Here is a 21182-nt window from a genome sequence, read left to right as displayed (position 1 = left end):
TCCCCACGCGGCACTGTCGGATGGCAGCACGCGGGGTTTCTGAAGCGGGAAGCGGTGGTTCAGGGTGTGCTGTGGCACATCTTGCTGTAGCGTTCACATGCCCTCTCCATCTTTTACAGTGTCAGGTTTGTTCAGATCCATGCTGAATCTATGTTGAAGGATTTTGTTGTTGTTGCAGAGGTTGTGTGATGATAGTTGGTTTTTGGCATTTCCTTTTCTACCAGTAAATGTTCTAGCATGAACAAACTCCCCTGCTTTTCTTCTAAACCAACTCTCAGTGATATCTTTTAAATCCCATTTTATTGAGCGCTTTATCTAAGACCTTCCAAAGGATCCTACGGAAGATGTGCTCTGTTCCTCAAATTAGAAGTTTTTGAAGTGCCTTAATTTAAACCTCTGAAATTATAAGGTATTTTCTACAATCTTGATCTATGTTTGCTTCTTACTGTCCTTCTGAGAAACATTTTATCATCAAAATGTGCTGATAATTTGCTTATTTAACTAGTTGGTTTTCATCTAATTTGGATAAGTTTCAATTGCCACACAGTTATAAATGGAATAAGCATTTGAAAATACCGGACAAACCTGCATCTTATTGTTCCTTCCATGGAAAAATTCTGCTTCTATCAGTACACTGAGTGAGGAATCAGACCTCTTGAATTCTAACAATTGGTCTTAATCTAACATTTCATGGTTTTGGTTGCTATTATTGCTCATACTTGTAGCTCACCCAAAATCAATACACTTCTCACAAGCATATAGACAGAGCCATTACTTGGGGACAGACTTTATAGCAGGGCCTGTAGCAATAGGACAAGGGGTAATGGTTTTAAACTAAAAGAGGGTAGATTTAGACTAGATATAAGGAAGAAATTTTTTACAATGAAGGTGGTGAACCGCTGGCACAGGTTGCCCAGAGAGGTGGTAGATGTCCCGTCCCTGGAAACATTCAAGGTCAGGCTGGACGGGGCTCTGAGCAACCTGGTCTAGTTGAAGATGTCCCTGCTCTTTGCAGGAGGTTGGACTAGGTCACCTTTAAAGGTCCCTTCCAACCCAAACTATTCTATGATTCCATGATTATTGTTAACTAAAAGATGTATAACCTTCAAATATGTTCTGTTAGACCCAAGAAAGTCTCCAGATGATTTTATCTGTATCTCTCAGAGACCCTCTATAAAACATGTGGAAAACCAGGCCATTGCTAATAGGAGGAGATTTCCGTAAAGGAAAATAAGCTTTACCAAAACCAGCAGTTCTGATCAGCCTGGAGAAGCATCATTGTATTTCTCAAGCATCTCTTCTGAAGAAGGTGTGAGCGTGTTTGTGCTCTAGTCACCCAGCCTGTTTTCCCGGAATATGCAAGAAGACATGAAATTAAGCTCTGAAGGTGAATAACAGTCTGGGAAAATAAAAGATATGTCTTCAATCTATTTGTCGTGCTAACATCCCACATAGAGATAGGCAGGAAGATTCTAGCTGGCAGTAAGGGGAAGATTGGAGGAAAATACTCAGAGATAAACCTATCGGATGTGGTTACAGTGCTACAGTTGCAGATCTCAGTAAAATGGATTGGCTTTCTAAGCTTTTTTGCAAAGGCCCCTCAATATATTGTTTTCCAGCATGTGCTACATAAACCAACAGCTGAATACATAAACAAACACATCTCAGGCTTTCTGTGCTATAAATAAAGGCATCTCTCTCCTGCCTGCCTATTAAAGATCACATATCTGAGGACCACTTTTCCTAGTTTCTTTGCTTAAGTAAAAGATGTCTAAGTGATCTTAAAAGGCTGTCTGTAAACTTATGCAGAAGACAGCTGCTTGAGTGTCTTTCTGACACCCTAACTAGGGTGGAGAGGGGCATTTCCATGGGAGCTTCATCACAAAACAAAGCTTCTGGGCTGCCCTGTGAGCCCTGAGACATCCCCGTGCGTTGATGGATTTGGCTATCCTAATTGCACCGGGGAAGTGGGAAATTCCTGCCTTTTCAGCAGGACTGGGAAGGCTTGAAGCAATCTTAACATACACCTTTGGCTTCATATTCTGTATTACTCTCAGAGGAAAGTGAATCAACAAGGCTTTAGGTAGTATCAGGTGTGAGGCTCTGGGATATGTAGTGAAGCAGGGAGCTTTTTGTTAGTTGTTGTGAATCACTTGTAGATTCTTACTAGCATACAAATAATCAATATGTGGTGCTTCTTAATATGTTGCAGAGAAGGTAGTGAATGCCTGCACAGGATGCCTGGGCTCATTTCTAACCAACTGCCCTTAGCCAGCAGCAAATGTCAGAGTTGAAGAGGATGAAGGTTTCATCCCCTGAGGATAAGAAGGGGAACTAAGCAGCCCTCCTTTCACTAAAGCAGTACTGTAGACAGTTGGTAGCAAGACAGCTCTGTCCCTGCTAGGTTGGACAATATCAAGAAGGTAGGTGATGAAAACGGAGGGCAAAGTGAAAATGACCATCAAAGCTGTAAATAAAAAACCAAACCAACCTCAAAACACACCCAAACAAAGAAGGAAGTTGCGGCTGTCCCATTTTGTCTTTGTCATTCCCTCCACGGAGGTATGCACGTGCTTACATTCACACATCAATTGTATAATAAAAATCTATATGAAAATCACATAACAATTGTGTAGGAAAAAAAAGAAGGCCCAAAAGGGAGCAGAAGACTGGGCTTCCCGTGGTGGCATGAAAGGACTTTCTTTAAACAAGGAGCTGTTGTATCTCAGTAAGGTTCTTTGGAAAAGTCCCTGCGGTGACTGGCTTGTTCCCAGCATCTGCAGCATGACGGATATCCAGAAAAGGCAGCAATGCAGAAAACAGTAATCAATCAAGCAAATTATTATGCTTTAACAACTATTTCATTAGTAAAAGATTCTTGTGAAGCAAAGTGTATTAACACCAAATGAAATGAACTCAGCAGATGTACAAAATAACAAAATTGGCTCAGAAACAGGTGGGTTTTGTCTATCAGGTCTATCTTTCTGGGTGCACTAAGATAATTTTTGCCTGGAAATAGGGCCCAGATGATGCTTTCTTCTGTTCGATGTATATGACTGTTAATTGTAACCAATGTGCAAGGGAAAAGGTGTCATCCAAGAACTGTGCATCCTGCTGCAGCCACTTAATTATCCCCCTGCATAGCTTACTGCTATAACGATGACAGCCTTCTGGAGGCAAAATCAGCAAAATGGCTTTATCTGGATGAGATTTTTGTGGAGTTGTTAACTCTACCAGGGAATAGCAGAGGCATCAGATTGCTAGGGTGAAATCCTGGTCCTGCTAACGTCAGCAGCAGAACTTCGCCTGGCTTCAAGGTAGGTAGATGGATTTCCCCTGTGATTCCCTTCTGAGATCAGCCACTGATGCAGCGTTTGTAAGTGCTTCTCTGTATGTAAGTTTCCCCTTCTAAAAGCTCAGTTTGACGCACACTGTTTAGCAATGCAGTTTGAGATCTATGATGGAAAGGACATTGAAGTGCTAAATAAATGTGTTAGAGGGGATAATTTCCTCAGACCAATTGCTACAGTTGGAAAAAACAAATAAGATTCAAGGCACGCAAGCCCTTCTGAAGCAGAAGTTGTGTCACTTTGGCTCCTTTTTCCTTTAAGTTATAGAGGCTTTTTTTTTGGACATCCAATTTTGGTATCTTCCATGTTGTAGCAGAGCTTTTATGGTTGTGATGGCCTGAAGACAGAAATGAGGTTGAGGTCTGGAAGAATTAGTAATCTCATGGAAGGATGGTGGAAAATACAGTAAGAGACCTGAACTTAATTGGAAGATGCCATTTGGAAGAGATTACAGTCACATCACTAATTCTTTACCAAATGTCACTCATTCCATTCACATACTGAGATCTGTTTAGATTTTTCCTGGATTTGTCATTTTTACTTGGGAAAAAAACATACTAAATATGGAAATATGATGGCAAATTGCAAGGGGTTATAAACCTGCTTCAGACCAGACTAGAAATCTAAAAATAGAACATCAGGATGAGCGCAAAGAAAGGAGAACCAGAATTTTGGGGTGCATGTCGGTCCCTTTAGCTCTGATCACATCAGTTTGAAATTTGGCATAATATTAGGCTATTTTGCAGGATTAGGAAGAGTCTTAATTTCTCTTTGCTAGGTGCTTTGAGCATTGAGACAAAAGATGCAAGTACAAAAGATGGTGTTTATTAACATTTTATAAAATCTTCATCAAAATTATGGCTATCCTCATTTGTTACAGGCTTTCACAGTGTTGTAACTTATAAATTGAAAACAATATATATGTCAAAATAGAAATCTAGTTTGTTGGAGGCTTTTTTTTTTTCATTTATTGTTGTATGAAAGGCCAAATAGAGAAAGTATCTTGCTGAAAACATTCATCCAGAAGAGGTTACAGACAAACAGATTGGGAAAAAAATTAGCATCAGTAAGATAGGTTAACTTCCTCATTTAATATCAGCAGTTCTCAACACAATCTTTTTCTGTTCACCGGGAGAAAAAAAAAAAAGCTGTTAAAGAAATTATTTTAGGCTGACAATATCCCTTTACCTTGAAACAAGACAGTAAATTATCCCATTTTTCTGGTTCAGAAAAAGAAGGGGGAAAATGCTGCCCAGGGTCATAAGCCTAAAAACCATTGAGCAACTGCAGTCAATAACTTGCATGTATTACTGGGTGTAGAGCTATCCTGAGGGTTTCGCTACTGGAGCAAACAGCTTTGGAGCACACCAGCTTCCAGCTCACAAGGCCATTTTTGCTTTCCTTCATGCTGCAGTAGTTTTAAAACCTCTTCTTGCCTTCATTTCTGTGATGTGCATCCACTTGCTTGCCTCCATTGCAGCTCCTTCCTCTTTGACTTCTAAATTACTCATCTAGCTCAATTTAGTTTCAATTTGCAATGTCATTTGAAAAAAGCAGAGTAGATCTATCCTCCTATCCTATCCTATCTTATCCTATCCCATCTGCGTGCATTGGGACTGGCCTTAGAAAGGAGAAGGAACCAGACTGCAAAACTTCTGTTTATGTCTTTTCTGCCAGGAATAGCTAACAGCACCCATTTCTGAAGAGTTCAGCAGAAGTTGCCGCTTTTCCTTACAAACTGCAGGTGTGCCCTGAAGAGATGGAAGAACAAATAATTCAGTCTTTCGGACCCACACAACCACCTCAGCTCGTCAGATGTATGGAGAGCACTTTGGTTTCCACTGATGCTGGCCTCGAGCAAAATATCTTAGTGAGCCCACTTGCTAGCAGAGCCTCAGTGCTTTCCCTGTCAGCTCTGTGGAGTGCTCCTGGTGATAAACATTTCAAAGAAAAGGAGTATAACCGTGGTGAAAAAATTTCTGTCTGCTCAGGGCAAAACAGAAAAAGCAGCAGTGGTCTACCCAGAAAGAAAATGATACAGTTAATGGCTGTCAATAGAGAATCCCAGTCTTGTTTCATTTTCTTGATTTTCCTTTCTTTTTTTCTGCTTATTCAGCCTTACCGGTAAGGATTTGGCAGAAATTGCTTGGTTCCATATGAAATAAGTGTGAAACTGCAGGATAAAAATTCTGTTTCGCCTTTGCAGCCCAGCCGAAGGCAAGCTGCGCTGCTCGGTATCGGTGTGCTCTGCATGCCGGGGAGGTTCTCCAGCCCCCGGGGAGGTTCTCCAGCCCCCGAGAACCTCCTGGGCCACTTGAGTGAAGAGCCCTCTCCTTAACCGCTCCTCAGGGGCTCGTTTTCAAACACCCAGGCAGCACGCTGTAACTCAGAAGGGTTTGCTTTAATTATTCATTTAAACTTCTGTGCTACGTGTTTACTTGTAATTTTGCCTCAGCGATGCTCATCTAGCATTGCCTCTTCTATAGTATTTGCCTGCATTTCCCAAAACCTCATTATGGGAGAAACGGCTGCGGCAATTTGTGGCACTTCAGGTCTGCTGACATTTATCGATGCAGTCGGCATTTTCTCGCAGCTGAACAGCATTGACAGCAGTGAGAGTGGCAGATGGGGCAGAGAGCTTTGTTTTTCTAAACAATGTCCTCTTGCCTTCCCTTTTTGCTTTGCCTCATAGGAGCAATCAAGCATAGGATTAAAAATGTTTCCTTGTTCTTGAAAACCAGTAAGAGCAACGTACTTAAAATTGCAGCAAAAAAACACTGCAAGTTGTCTGCCTAGCTCTGGTTTGAGACTAACTAATCTCTGAAGGATTTACCTTTTGGGCAGTATTAAATTAACTTGGGAAAACCAACAATATGAAATTAACTTGGGAAAACTCCTACAGAAAAAAAACAGCTTTAGGGAAAAGATAATGACTCTGTGGCATTTAGTTAATTATCCAAATTATGAGTGTAATTCGTGAGTAACAAACTTGGAGTAGTTTCCTCAGGAGTCTTACTGCTCAGCAAAAGGAAACCACCATTTTGGAGAAGTCCAGAAACGTATTACGACATTTCCAATTCAGGAGGTACATTTTTTCCACAAAGCCATGTTCATAACTCCCAGGTAAAAGAAGACTGGATTTATTTATTAAATCTAAAAATCAGATGTCTTCAGGGCAAAGGACTTGTTAATGGGAAAAAAAATCTGGGTTTTCGCAAACAGTTAATTTTTTTTTTTAGTATTATGCTTCACTGAGAAAATTGTGAATGCTTTTGGGAAAGGGTTAATATTTCTTTATTGATGCATTCATGCACAAGGAAAGAAATCTTGCCCCACTGCATGTCAGCCAAATACATTTTTTAACACGGCTACAAAATGGTAACATCTCTTGATACCATTTCAAGCTCGCAGACCTATTGGCATCTCCTGCCTTTGGCTTCTGCTGCCAGTATCAACTCTGCGCTTGGCTTTGCTGGCGAGCTGTAGCACGTATTCGGGCATCGCACCGTTTCCTTCAGGCAGCAATGCCTTAACAAGCTCAGATGGTTTTCCTGGATGCCCGACTGATGATGTTACTGATTTTCAGAGTTCGGGATCTTTCCGCTCAGGGGCAGCTCTTCACCATCTGAAATATTAATTGCATAATACAAAAAAGAGCTCTTCAAGGGACCCTTACCTTAATAGTGCTAATGTTGCTGGAGCTCAGAGGAACCTCCTTTTGGGAGCTGTTTTTCTTTTTACAGAGTAACAAAGAAAATGGGGAGATGGTAGCCAAAAACAGGGAGGCCCAGCCCAAACACAGTAGGTTATATGTAGCATTCACTTTCACTGCTGTAGGGAGTTTTTAAGGCTGCGAAGCTGTGTTAGTTTTTTGTTCTAATCAAAGCTTCATCTTCCAACCCCTTTATATAGTGAGAGCAGGCAAGTCTGCTTCACAGACCACCGTAGCATAGACTACCGTGCGGTCCTGCGACAGGCTGGACCGAGATCAGGTCTGCTGGAAAGCACGAAATGAAATACTTTCCTTTGGATATGATCAGCTATTTTCTGTAATGCCTTCTCGGTTTGGAGGGTGACACTACCAGAAGCAGTCCTTGGAGAAGGCCAGAACAATTGACTTTTTGCTGGTGTTTAGGAAGGTGCTACACGTAAGTGAAGAAAACAACAGGGGGGCTATAAATAAATGCAAAGATCTCTGCTGCTTCTGCACACAAAATGTTCCTTAGGTCTCTTCCCAAAGCACAGGCAGGGAACCCAAGCCCCAAAACACTGCACTGAAAGACTCGCAGGCAAGCCAGCCACGAAGCTGGGAGCAGAAGCCAAACTTTATTGCAAATTCCGTGTTGCTTCGGTATTATATATCCCTAAGTGCATCTCTCTAATGGGCACTTCTAGCCAGAAAGTCAGCTGCCCTTCTCTCTGTGGTATTTCGTGCTTTGAATAATGAGCATTAAGGGTTTTGTTGGTCATTTAAATGCCACAATTCCAAGCACTTAAACACACTTAGCAGGTTCCGAATCTCTCTGTTTCTGAGCCAAGTAGCATTTTGGAAAGCATTAAGTTAAGTAGTCTACCACAATAATTTTGCGTTCCCTCTTTGAGTTTTCTGTACCAGAGTGCGCTTTGACTCTGTCGCTGTATTGATTTTGGTATTCTGCCATTCTCAAAGTTTTCTTCTGGATTTTTCTGCTGAAGCAGTTGCTCATTCAGCTGTGTGTGTTCAGAGGGGAATCAGCTCCGTGTGCCACACACTTGGAGATCACTTTCCTATTGCTCTTCCTCAAGGGCCAGAGAAGCTAGTTCCTAACCGCATGTCTAGGAAAACCTGGGAGTGGATGTGAGGTCCCTCGGTTGTTGAATCTTTTTGCTGACATTATCCCCCAGCCCCCCAAAAATTCCAGAAACTTTTGCTACTGCATTAAGAGAAAACCTGGTAAGTTTTAGCTTCAAAGACAATCTTTCCCTGGTGATCTGAGTAGGTCAACTTAAAGGACAGCAGAAAAAATCCCAATGCAGTGATTGTCATAATTAACCACCAGTATCTGAGGATTAACATAGCCATGGCTACTAGTCCTAGATATACTAACATGAACAGAAGAGGAACAAGCAGATGCAAGAAAAATCACAGCATTTTGGTGGGCTGCTTTTGCAGCACGGCCTTCTCTGGTCACTGAGTGCAGTGGCGAAGTAGCGTTCAGTCACATTTGGAAATGAGTCCAGGCAGCGGTCACCAGGTTTGCTCAGTGCTCAGGTCTTGCCACCCCCTGGAGAATGGAAAGCCGAGCTCCTGAGGTTCGTCTCACTTCGGTGACTCACTGCCTGCCTGGCCAGACTTTCAAAACCAGTTTCTGATTGCAGACATTTGATTTGAGCCATCTTGGCCTGATTTTTGAGGAACTCGGAGTTCCCATAGCTCAAGTCAGAGTCAAGGGGGGAACTTGCAAAGAGGTTCTTCAAGCATTACCTGCTTGTTGGAGACCCCGATCGGCATGACGCTGTGGAAGGGAAGGGCAGCGCTGCTGACTGGCCGTGCTTCTGGCATGCCCTCCATTTAGCTCAGCAGCTTTCTCACAGGGCAGTGCGCAAAAAACAAGACATAGCTTGTTAATCACAAAGAGAAATACTTTGTTGTTGTTGTTGTTGTTGTTAAGCTGCTTTCTGCATCACAGTATCTGCAATCCAGCTGTAGTTTGATAAGGCGTGACATGCAGAATATTGCCCCAGAGTTATTTACTAAAATGTGAGGGTGCATTCTTCAGCTTCTTGATGTCCACCTGGAGAATTCAGACAGGTGAATGGGCATTTACTTTCACAGCTCCCAGGCTGGCCCTAAAGATGGGAACTTCCAAACACAGCTTTGAATTTTCAAGTTAGAGCCAATACAGTATTTGACTGGGTCCACAACAGGGATGAGAACACAGGTTATAGTAGGTCCCGTGCAGGTGTTTGTTACTTCTCATGCAAGCTTCTCGTCTATCAGGTATGCTGCATTTGGCTAATTTAGTCTTGCATTTTTTGCTTCTCTCTCCACACTGTTAGGCTTTAGAGGAAGAGAGATCTGTCAGTAGCTGGTGGGTAACAGAGAGTGCTGGGGTTAGTGTATTTGTGCGGTGTTCCTGAGCAGCCTGACTGCTGCGCCAGGTCGAGTGGCAGTTCTGCACGGCTCTAACGCAGCCCCGCTGAGTTCTGCCTGCGAGTCCTGCCCCACTTCGTCTGTGGTCCCTCCTGCCTTCATGAGGAGACCCACCTCTGAAAAGATCAATTAATTTTAAACAGAAGAAAGGAAAACTGAGGAAGACTCTATTGGTCAGAATGCTATTTCACAGTTGCTTTCAGCCAGGTCAGCCACGGCCCATGTTTGGAATTAAAACCATCAAATATTCAGTAAGAAAAATAGTGGGTGTCTTGCGCTGCCTTTTCTCCTGGGATTTCATCAAAGGCTATATCAAATAACATCATTATTGTTAATGTTAATGAGGTAGTCTAAGTGGCATTTTATTTGTCTTCTCATGAAACAAAACAAGCTTTAAAACTATAGACCGTCCAGTTTTGTCTAGCGGGCACGCGAGACCTTTGGAGGAAATTGCACTGGAGAGAGACTCACTGCCTACAAGGACAGGAGGATCATGCCAGCAACAAGATGATTGTGTTTTAAAAGTCTGTACATCCGGCTATACATCCGTAAGGCTGTGTGAGAGGGGTGCTCCCTTAGCCTCTGCTGCGCCATTTTCTGTGCATTTGGTTGGAAATTCTTTCTCTGGAGCTCACTCTACTGAAAATCTTTATTATGCAAAATCCTCCCCCGAAGTTTGTCTCCTCATCAGTCAGGTCCTGAATGCAGATTGCAGTTCTGTCTACAGAGTTACCGCAGAGCCTTTTCCATTTTAATGTTTTGGGTGTCCCGAGAGACTAGTAGACAATGGAAATTATACAGCACTTGTCAAACCTGCTGCTATGCTTTCTTTGAAACACCCCAAAATGGAGGCAAAGAGGTAAAAGTTTTCTACTTAACTTGTCTTCTTTTGCATTTGGTGCAATTACTGTGTGAGTCACTCAGCTTTAAGATGCCTTGAAGGGGAAAGTTGATTATTAGATACATACGAATAATGAAACACACTCGATGGAAAATTCTTTTTCCCCTTCTTTTTGTGGCACATTACCTAGACCATCAATTACTGCAAAAAAAATCCCTGCCTAATACAGAAATTTATCACAGGTAGAAACTTCTCATAGGAGAAAAATGGCATGAACACCCTATTGATTTTGTAAGTAGGAAGCATAGATGAGTTTTCAGTGACAGGATAATGATATTAGCTATTGTAGATCTCCAGGGAGTTTTCAGGAGGTTGCTGGCTCTAATTATGAAAATGTTTTCCAATCACCTCCATTCCAAGAAGCACCTTGCAATTTCTTGCATGTGAAGAGATCAGCATCTTAGAGACTCTTGGAATAGATGTGCTATATAGAGTGAGGCTATCGAGGTTAGAACAGAAATGTCTGGAACAGAATATTTCTCCAGAATAAATTAAAAAAAAAAGGTATCTGAAAAATAGTAAAAATTTCAGCCAAGATGCAAATTTCAGCCATATTTTCTGAATTTTTTTCATTGCCGAGACGATTTTTTTGGATGCACAAAACATGATGATCCTCATCTTTGTATGCCTATGAATGCAACACACAAGCAAGGATGGAAGATGCAGCACTGCTCATATCTGTAGGTTTAGCACTCATATCAAATCCTGCCCGGAACAAAAGGAGGCACAAAAGGAGGCTGCAGGGCAGCCGAGGGTGCTTTGTTCATGTGCCTCTTCTTTTTGTCTTAGCGTTCCTGGATGATGGGAACCCATGGGATATTTTCTCTTTTGTGGAATGCCAGGAGTTGGTGGTGAAAACTCTTTGCATGATTTGTCTTTCTAGAGTAGATTAGCCTTTGTTATCTGTGGCATTGGAATTAATCACTGTGGCAAACTTTTAGTTTAGGGTATTCTTTAGACAGCTAATGAACCAAAATCAAAAAGATTTAATGGAGCTCTTACCTCCCTGAGTGTTGCATGAAAGAAGAGGGCAAAACTTACCCTGTTCCATTGAGAGAACTGTGCTGATCTGGCACTTGGAACAAAAGCCATTAATTGTCTTAAATGATTCCAGATAATGAGGTTTAGTAATTGGCTTTTGTTTTAATACAGCTTTGAAAGGCTAAACCACATAAATCTGTGTAATGCCTCAGAATAAGCGACAGTTAAGGTGTAGATTTGACTTCACAAACAGTGCCTGTCCAAACTGGATAAAGCTGTTTATCAGTTCAGTTACGTGAATGATTAGTTGATGTTAAGAATAATTCTAAAATACAGATTTGTTTGAACACTTTGGGGTGCAGAGTGGAGAATACGGTAATTTTGTTGCAGTTCTTAGGTACATTTTTGCAATGAAGTGCATTACTATCGATTTTCAATGAGCCCAATTGCTGTGTGCCTTAAATTGAAGACTTAGAAGTCTTAAAATCATCTACCTCATAAACCGTGCAACAGCTGTACTCTGAAGATCTCAGCTTTCTCTTACAAGTGTGTATCTAAAAGAAGGTAGAAGATGTCTATGCACGGTGATACTCTGCAGTCACATGGGAGACCATCAGGGAATGCATCCTCATTTGACTGTAGCATCACATCAGAATTTCCCCTGCTTTGGTGTTGGGGAAATTGCTGATACACACACATGCTAAGATGTGTGTGATTAGAAAAGGAAACCACAAGCTAACTGTGAAGGTGCCTTCTCCAGTATCTGGACTGGTTCTGCCTACAAAGACACCTTGTATCATTGCACAGTGAAGGAAATCCCCCATCACAAATCTGAGAGAGCGCTTCCTCGTGCAGTGCAACACTGAAGTAAAAATTAAGACAAGGACTCATAGGTTTCTTGAAACTCTAAAATCTGCAGGGGAGATGTGTATAACGACAGTGTTTCAAATCAATTTGCAAGCAACCTGATTTTAGAAGAATTGATGTTGAAAGTGTTGCAAGAGAATTTGACTTAAGAACCAAGCAACAACCCAATTTTACACATCCACAGCTCAAAAAAATCCAGATATTAATATCTCTACTCAATACGTCATTGCTCATCTTTTGTGCCTCATTCTTATTTGGCCCAGTTCCTCCCTTCCACTTGTACATTATTAATACCAGGAGTCTGCTTTTAGCATTAGGACACTGTAATGGTCATAAAGAAATGCACAGGAGTTCAATCTTTGACAGCTGAGGGCTGTAAAAGCCCAGGAAATGGTTTCTCCCTCATTTTCTTTTTCTTTAAATGGAAATGCTCGGGGGTTTTTTTTGGTTTTGTTTTGGGGTTTTTTTTAAATGGGTTTTTTGCTGCCAATATATTAACAAATCTTGGTGTTCATGCATCGTGCTCTGCAATTAACAGGAGCTGTGTAATTAACTTATGTCACCCCTGCATTGTGAGAGCAAGAGGGAATGTCCCTGTCCCTTGGCAGGGGCAACTATATGGCAGCAAATTTGCATTATAATAGCTGCTCTCATGGGGGAAAGTTGATCTTTTTTTATCCATACTTTTATTCTCCCCAAATCCACGAGGTAGGGAGTTCATGATCTCAGACAAATGCAATAGCAAAAACCTGTGCTTGAGTCTCGCTATCCTAAGTTGGTTTTAGTGTTTAAATTCACAAGAGAGAACATTTTTCTTGGGGTGGGTATAGCACATCCTGTACTTTTATGTCCAGCCTGCCTGTTCCTGGGGGAAAGTGTAGCAGCTGACCTTAGCAGGTCACTCTGGGAAAATATAGTTGAGAACGGGAATCTTTAGTGGCATCTTGTGTTAAGTGCCTTAGTTTGTGAGACAAGGCTTTGGGGTGTATTTGCTACCAAGGAATAACTTGTTGACGGTATCTCTGCCTGAATGACCAAAGCTGTTATTGTTGGCAGTCTTATTTCTCCCAGTGAAAAGATACTTCTGAATTGCAAACCATCTTTTGCTAAAGTAAAAATAGCCTTTATTTACATTCATGTTGCATATGTCATTTCTTGTGTGTCTTTTTTGCTTTTGCTGTTCTTGTCTCTATCATCTTCTTTCTATGCATGTTGCTTTTATCGCCATTCCATTTTTTAATTTTCTTTTAACTCATCTCTGTATTATACTTGTCTATCTCTAATCTGGTTTTCATTTCTTTTCCCTTTCCCAAGGCATAGTAGCGTCTAAGTGGGTTTTTTGTCTTCCAGATCTGGTTTCCTTGATTCACCTGTATGTCCTTCTGCCCTCCGTTCTGTGATGGCTCTTGTCTCTTATCAATTATGTTTCCCTGTATATTATTCCCAGTGGGGATGAGCAATCTTAATGTCTAACAGGCTGAATTGTTAATGCACTCTCTGAGACAGGATTTTGACCGATCCGATAACTTTTGGACATTATAACATGAATATAGACCTGGTGTTGAAAAGCAGGCCAGCGCTTATCATTGTGTCACCTTGGTTTTCAGATATTTACTGTGTTAAAATGTTGAGGAGAATGATTCAATTGAATTTGTTAGCAATCCTCAGGCAGGGTTGTTTGGGAAAAGACGGACTGCATTTGCTAAGATTTGTTTCAGTTTTCTGTGCTGGATATAATTTGCTCAGTGGGCCACTGGGTCACAAAGTGGAGAAAATGTTATTGCTGTCACCTGTAACCTTCAAAATTTTTTATTTTTCAGTTTTAAGTAAATTCACTTGAATGTTTTTGACCTGGAACTGGTACTGTATTATTGCCTTCTGCTCTTTCTTATCTTTGGGCTGAGCTTTGTGCTGAAAGCCTCTCCGATGATACGCAACTTCTCTCCAGAATAGACCATCCCTGCTCACTCTCCCTTTTTATCGTGGTAAAGGTATTCTGTTGAAGGGGAAAACCTACATTTAAGATGTGGAAATGTGGAAGAGAGAGTGTGGTGGTCTTCAGAAAGTTTTATTTCACTAATTAGAAATATCTGTAAGGCAGAACTTTGATGATGCACAACTATGTAGTTAATCAGAATTCATTATTTATCTGAAGTAATAGGTAGCTTTTGGCACGCCACCATTTTCTCTCACCTGGGCTCTGATCCAGCATTTGTTGAGAGCAACGGACCACTTCACTGGCCGTTAGCTTAGGCTCCAGACGTCTGAATGTGACTCTCGTTCAGCCTCATGCCTTTAGGACAAGAGCAGGCGGTTGAACAAACTGAGTGGGCATCTGGATTTCCTTGTGCACAGCACAGACACCAGCTGTTTCTGCCTGGAATGGCCACATGTTTGTTTCTGAGTGACAATTTTTTTCAAGTTTTGAAAACAGATCTACACAAAGGCCTTATAGAAGGAAGTTGTGTAGCATTTGCAACAAGTAAAAATGAAACTCACTCTGCAGCATTCTTAAACTTTTGAATGCTTACTTCTTCTTTGGTAATTTCTTCAGGAAGTCTGAAGAAGTAAAAAAAAAATCTTAGTAGTTTCCCAGGGAAAACCCTGGTAAATGGTAAAAGATATTTTTTTCTGAGACAATGCCCTGGGCTAGCATTACATCTAGTGGGGTTTGTATTTATATTGAGCTGGAGGCCATCATAGTATATAACATGTAATTCAGCCTGACCCTAGCATGTTTTCCCCAAAGTGTATTGTTAACATTCTTACAAGGGATGGGTTAGAGTGTTCAGAAAGGTTGTGTATAAATAGTTCAAAGTCAAGTGTATGCAGTGCTTTGTACTCAGAGAGGGGAATGTTATACGTTTATTAAAAGAAGTTTATTGAACTTTATTTTGCCCTCTTTGCTGACACTTTGGTAGAAGAGCTCTTCACTGCTGCAACAACTTTGAATCAGGGGCCTGCATTAATCCATGCTGAGGCCCCTGTGAAATAAGCCGGTCACTGCCCCATCCTCTGTACCATGTTTGAACATCAGCTTGAATGGATGGTTGCAGTAAAAAGAAGCTGAATTGCTGTGTCAAAGGTCTTCAACGATAGGTTTCTTAGCTTTTTGCCTCTGTAAAGGATTTGGGCTCATGGCACTAGTGTTGCAAGAATTTGCATTGGTCTGCATACCAAGCAAGTATTATGGAGGATGGAGACAGAAAGTGCAGCAAAATTTCTTAGGGATGCACATATTTTAGCCATAATAACTTTAGTACGAGTAATGCACTAGAAGGGCTCTGTGACTATAAACTTTTCTGTTTTCTGGCTATTTGTTCTTATAAAAGTTACTACTGTACCCAGAAACCTTGTCTCACTTAGGAGCACAGATACTGGCACAAAAAGAGCTGTGCTTTTATGTGTATTTCGGTATATTTGGATTGTTGTTTTTGTTTGATCTTTAATTCTGGGTCTGCAATTCATCTTTTTATTTATGCTAAGTTATTGATATATATTTAATTTTATTTGTATTTTAAGATAACATTCTGTTGGGGGAATTATTTTTCCTCTTAGAAGTGCCATAAATGATGCAGTCCTGGCTTTGCTTGATCTGTTTGTGTATATGGTTAATGTAACGTTGCAATTAGATTTTTATTTGCACCTTACTGTGCAAGCTACATAACCTCACATTCAGAAGTAGGTAATGGGGCTGTCATTTTAGTAGATCCGCATGTGGGAATTGTAGGTAGTTTGCAATGCTCCCTCCCCTAATGATCTTCTAATGTAATTAACTGATAAAGCAGCACGATGATACCTTGAGCAATTTAACCCCAGTATTTCCCTCCTACTGTGGTTCCTCACATGCTTGAAATGTGAATGCCTCAAGTCCTTGAAGAAATTTTTAAAACAACATAGTGTTTTATCATGTTGAGTGATACATTTTACATAATTAGAGGATTTTGTTGCTTGAAAAATATCTGGATTTTCCTCTGTTGTTTATTCCCATGGTGAGAATGAATCACGAGTATTGGCAATGAATAACATATATAATGGGAATGAAATGGCATCAGCTTTCAAGAACATTTCAATCATCTCTTTTGATTAGCCTCAACAGGGAATATTAGACATGACTTGTGTGCTTTTTTAGCTTGTCTGCCATGAATTGTATAGGATGTAAATTCATCTCTGTGAGCATGTACAGTTAACAACGAAATAACAGTCCTTCCCTAGGTATTATACAACAGGATGGAATGATTTACCTATGTAACTTAGGCACCTTTGGAAATGTAAATAGTGCCTTATTCTGGATGACTCAAGCATGATTAATATGAACGCAATAAAGAGAAGGGAAGAAAGAGGGTGATTGGTATTTGTATGGCCAGGAGCCTCTTACAAGCAGACATGCGTGGCTTGTTTAGACAGCATTTATAGGTCATGCTGGTTTTCTTTTAAAAAAAAAAGCAGGCTGTACTGTATTCCATCATCTCTACTAACACACCTAAAATAAATCATTCATCATCAGAAGCCTGTGGAAATAATTGGGATTTGACAGTAATTTCAAATGAGTTGGCACTGTAGGAACATCAGGCAAATTTCTTTCTCTAGATACTCATTAGTTGCTCTTTTAAAGTCCTACCAAGTTACAGACAAGAGATGATACTCCAAGCTGAATAACTGCACCATCTTCCCTTTGCGGACAGAAATAATTAGGCATACACTGGCATGTTATGAATTCAGAGGAAAGGACATACAGTACCACCTTTTGCTGGTGATTCTACTTGGCTTCTTTATTCTGCAGCCATCTTCTGGTATCTTCAGCTCTCTTTTCTCAGAAATCTCTCTCTGCTCCTCAATCCTGCTACTTCATCAAATGGAAATAGTGAAGAAAAATACTGCTATCCAAATTTAGGCAGATGGACACTTAGCATTATCTAATGGCTCTAGTTTACTGCAACACACTGAAGGAAACATGAGTCCATTACAGGATGGAGACATTGGGTGTGATAGTGATTTCTCCAGTGTCAGAATGCTGACTGTAAAGAAATGCTCACTTCTGGATAATGATATATATCAGATAACCCAAAAGTGGGTTGATTTTTACTTTTGGGATTAATATTATGAGAACTAAGCCTTGATGTAGTTTCCACTGAAACAATGACTGAATTCTCATTGACTTCAGAATAAAAATAGTCTGACCACAGATCCTCCAGTGCTTAGTTTTACTGTTTTGGAGATATGTTGCTTATTAGAAAGTGTTTGTTTTTGTTAATAATATTTATGGAGACAAAGGAACTGGGAGGGTAGTTAATTGGCAGAAGTTGATAGTTTTCGTAAAGGAACAGAAGATTCTTATATTTAATGAGTGGGAAGAAGAATGGCAAAAGGATTAGGAAGATACAGTCCAGAGAAGCAACTCTGGTAGCTGAGTACAACTGTAGCAAATCAGCTGAGCTATTCCAGTTAGCTGGTAGTCTGGCCCATACAGTCTAAAAGCATCCAGCATCGTACCTGTTCACCTTGCCAGTTCCCATGACTAAGCTGTAAAAGTGATGAATTGTAGCAGCCTATAGTAAAGAGCATAAAGGAGCACCAGTATACATGCAAGCAAAGAAGAAAGCAGTAATGACAGCTAAATAAAATCCTATTTCTGTTCAGATCTGAGGTTTTGTCTATAAATCAGTGTACATTGCTTGTAAAAGAGTGGTCACAGAGAAAAGCTAACAGCATTTCTTAAAAGCCTCATTCATTCTACTCCATTGATGAGCTCCATGGAGCTCATTTGTCGTGAGGGCTCTTCCAAATGGGGATGCATTTCCCAAAGGAAATTTTATTGATGGCAGTCAGTAATGATAAGTGAGTATCTCATCACTGCTTAAGAAATTTTGTTCTCTTTGCAGCATTTCTTAGTGAAACAGGCAATAGGGATTTAAAGCATATAGACTGTATCCTTATTCAACGGATATCCTCTTGTGGAATCTTCTAAAACACAGGGGGCTTAGGTGGCTTCACAATTTTGGAAACCAAATTTCCTCCAGGGTAATGGGAAAAATTTTCCAGTTTAATAGGAGAAATTCCAGGACTCCATGAGCTGTGAAGCTATGTCAGAGGAATGTAAGAGAAAGCACCTCTGTAAAGTCCCCTGCTGCCTGGCTTTTCATGTTATTGTTGGCACTGCAGCAGCACTGTGCTACATGGGGGACATGGACATCTATGCCCCATCATAGCATATTGTCTCTCAGGAATACACTGACCTAAGCAGAAGAAGGAGTTTCACTGGCAGTCTGAAATTTCCCCAGTGACACAGTTTGGTTATGTCTCTGGCTTACGTTTGCATTCCAGAATGAGGAATATTTCTTCTAAAGGACACATGGTGGTTGGTAGAAGCCAAAGCTGTTTCAGTCTCTCCATTCCTCTTCCTTCTTAGCAGGTACTGGGGCTGGAGAAAGCAGGAACTAGTATTTCAAAGTTGGCTTGTATTAGACATTAAAAAAGGGAAAGGAAGAAAGAATGGGAACAGAAAAAAAAGAAATAAGATGTGGGAAAGTCCCAACTATTGAGCCAGAGCCGGCATAAATCAGTGTAGCTGTGTTGCACACAGTAAAATTAGGGATGTTATGCTGATTTACACTAGCTGAGAATCTGGCATCCAACTCATTTGTGAAAGAAAATGAATGATGGAATTAAAACCCACTAAACTAGTTCTTTACAATATCAGCTTGGTGCTTAATGCCACTCCAGTGAAGCAGAAAATGACACTTCCATTTTAACAGTTTATGACTTTTTCAAGAAAAAAATAAAGAAAACATGCAGCCAAAACCCAAACAAAGCAGCTGAATTGCAGGGTTTCAATCTCTTTTAGTGATGCATTTCTGGAAAACAATTTTCTGTTTTACTGGTCACGGAAAATTAATCATATGTTTGATGATTTGTATTCTGCTGTTCTTGTCTTCTCTTCATTTTTTGGCTCCATGTTATTTAATTTCAGTAAGTGTCATTTCTAAAGGGAACAGAATGAACTTACATATCCAGGGCTTTTATCAGCATGTTTTAATGAATGTTGGGTAGTCTGCTACAAGCCTTTTAAACTTACCTGCTAACTATTGTTAGTTCCCTCTTCAGTCATGGATGCATGTATATGTATAAATATATATGCATGTATATACATATATGTATATATGTATGATAAATACTTTGGCACTGGTTAAGGATGAGACCAGTAGGTTTTTTTACAGAAGGCATTCTAACCCTCCATGTAGTTTAATAGAGAATGTTTTCAGTTGTGGAAGATGGAGGTGATTGGAAGCTGAGAGGTTTTGAACATCTAGAATTTAGTGGAAGAGCTCCAGTTCTCTCTAGTAGCTTCTGTAGAGTGATCCAAAACCTATAAAAACATTATTTTATTCTCTTAAGGCCATAGCGATTTTCAATACGGGGCTGAACTCAACTACCTGGTGATTCTCTCAGCAGCGTCCAAAATGTGACATGACTAGAAGAGCCCTTTCAACTTCCAGAAGCCCATACAGATGGAATTGCCATTCCTTGCAGCTTGCCTGGCTTTGCTTCTGCCCTAGATTTCAGATTATGTGGACAGCTATCATGATTTTCACCCTTAATTACCAGAAAGCCAGTTACGTCTTTTCCTAATCTGTTTTATGCATTTATTCACTGTTGTCATACAGAGTGGTTCACCAACTTTAATGCAGTGGAATGAGTTAGGAAAATGCTATTATCTCCTACTTTATAAGTGAGGAACAAAGGTAATGAGAAGTAAAACGCTTTTAAAAATTTGTCCAGATAGATAGTTTCACCAAGAACATACAGGACATTGAGATGATGTTGAATGCAGGACACTGAGACCCCTAAGATTTCTAACTGCAATGGAGTAGCAAAGGCAGATAATAAAATGTCTTCTGTATTTCATGGGGAATCCTGAACTCGGTGTCAGTGGAGCACTGACTGGAATAGGAAAGACCCAAACATGTGTGCAGCTGTTTTCCAATGCCTTGTGATTGACTCTATTGTGAAAACAAAATTCTGCATGTGGCAGTCTGATGCTCTGCTTTATCACGTGTTAGGCAGATGGAACCGAATGTTCTTTAAACTGTCTTCTTTATCAGAATTAAGGTAATAGCTTATCTGAAGTTGGAGAGCAGTTGGGAGGAGGAGGGGACGCATGTGGAGAACATGTATGTCCTGCTCTTGTACTCATGGTTTCCTCTCTTTTCTTTTTCAGTGAGTATGTTTTTGAACACATTAACCCCCAAGTTCTACGTTGCCCTGACAGGCACTTCCTCATTAATCTCGGGACTTATTTTGGTAAGTAGTAGATATATTAATATCACTTTACAAATTGATTTCATTATCCAGAATGGGATTTCAGGCTTTATCCAGATTAATAGGTGTCTTTTTTTTTCTTTTTTTTCCTTAAACTTACATTTCTGCAGTACATAAAATTTGTATTTCTTTATTCATACTTCTTTTTCTGTGGGAACAAAAAAAAGAGAGAGAGAGAGAATGTTTCAGTGCTATGTGTCTTTCTTTGAAGAAAAAAGTCTTGAACGACAATGTGCCCCACTAACGACCCTACAGTAATTCATAACAAGTGTTTGCAAGTTAAGTGTTTCCATTGACAAGTGCTACAGAGAAAAAGGCCAGTAAAAAGAAGGGTAGGAGAGGTACCACTATCTCTGATTAGCATGGTCCTTTTAGAAAGTTACAGCAGGATTTATTAGGGAAACAGCGCGCAGGTTATTACCAATGAAGCCTGTTCTGGTGCCAAGATTCCAAGGGATAATTATTTCAGATCTTCACTTTAAAAATCTTTTTCAATACATATCTGCCTATTTGTTCAAAGGTCTGAGGAGTATTTTTAAACCATTTAAAAACCCCTTCTCCCATATTAACCCCTGAGGGCTTCATTGTGCAAACTGATGCAGTGGAGTGAATCATAATACCATCACAGTGC

The 21182-nt window shown here is 40.4% G+C and overlaps 1 protein-coding gene across 6 annotated transcripts in view; it reads left to right on the top strand.

Annotated features, from left to right (window-relative positions):
- Positions 1–21182, top strand: part of ST7 (suppression of tumorigenicity 7) — a 155820-nt gene that overhangs the window by 61959 nt on the left and 72679 nt on the right. For all 6 annotated transcript variants that reach the window (XR_011327796.1, XM_069802081.1, XM_069802083.1 and 3 more), the window contains exon 2: positions 20451–20533. Coding sequence is in view for 5 of the 6 variants with exons in the window: in XM_069802081.1 (XP_069658182.1) it covers positions 20451–20533 (83 nt within the window). In the remaining variant the exon portion in view is untranslated. The remainder of the gene's footprint in view (positions 1–20450; positions 20534–21182) is intronic.

The sequence above is a fragment of the Haliaeetus albicilla genome, chromosome 14, assembly GCF_947461875.1.
Source record: "Haliaeetus albicilla chromosome 14, bHalAlb1.1, whole genome shotgun sequence".
NCBI classification, from domain to species: domain Eukaryota; kingdom Metazoa; phylum Chordata; class Aves; order Accipitriformes; family Accipitridae; genus Haliaeetus; species Haliaeetus albicilla.
Note: the sequence above shows the minus strand (reverse complement) of the source record. Positions and strands in the feature narration are given on the sequence as shown.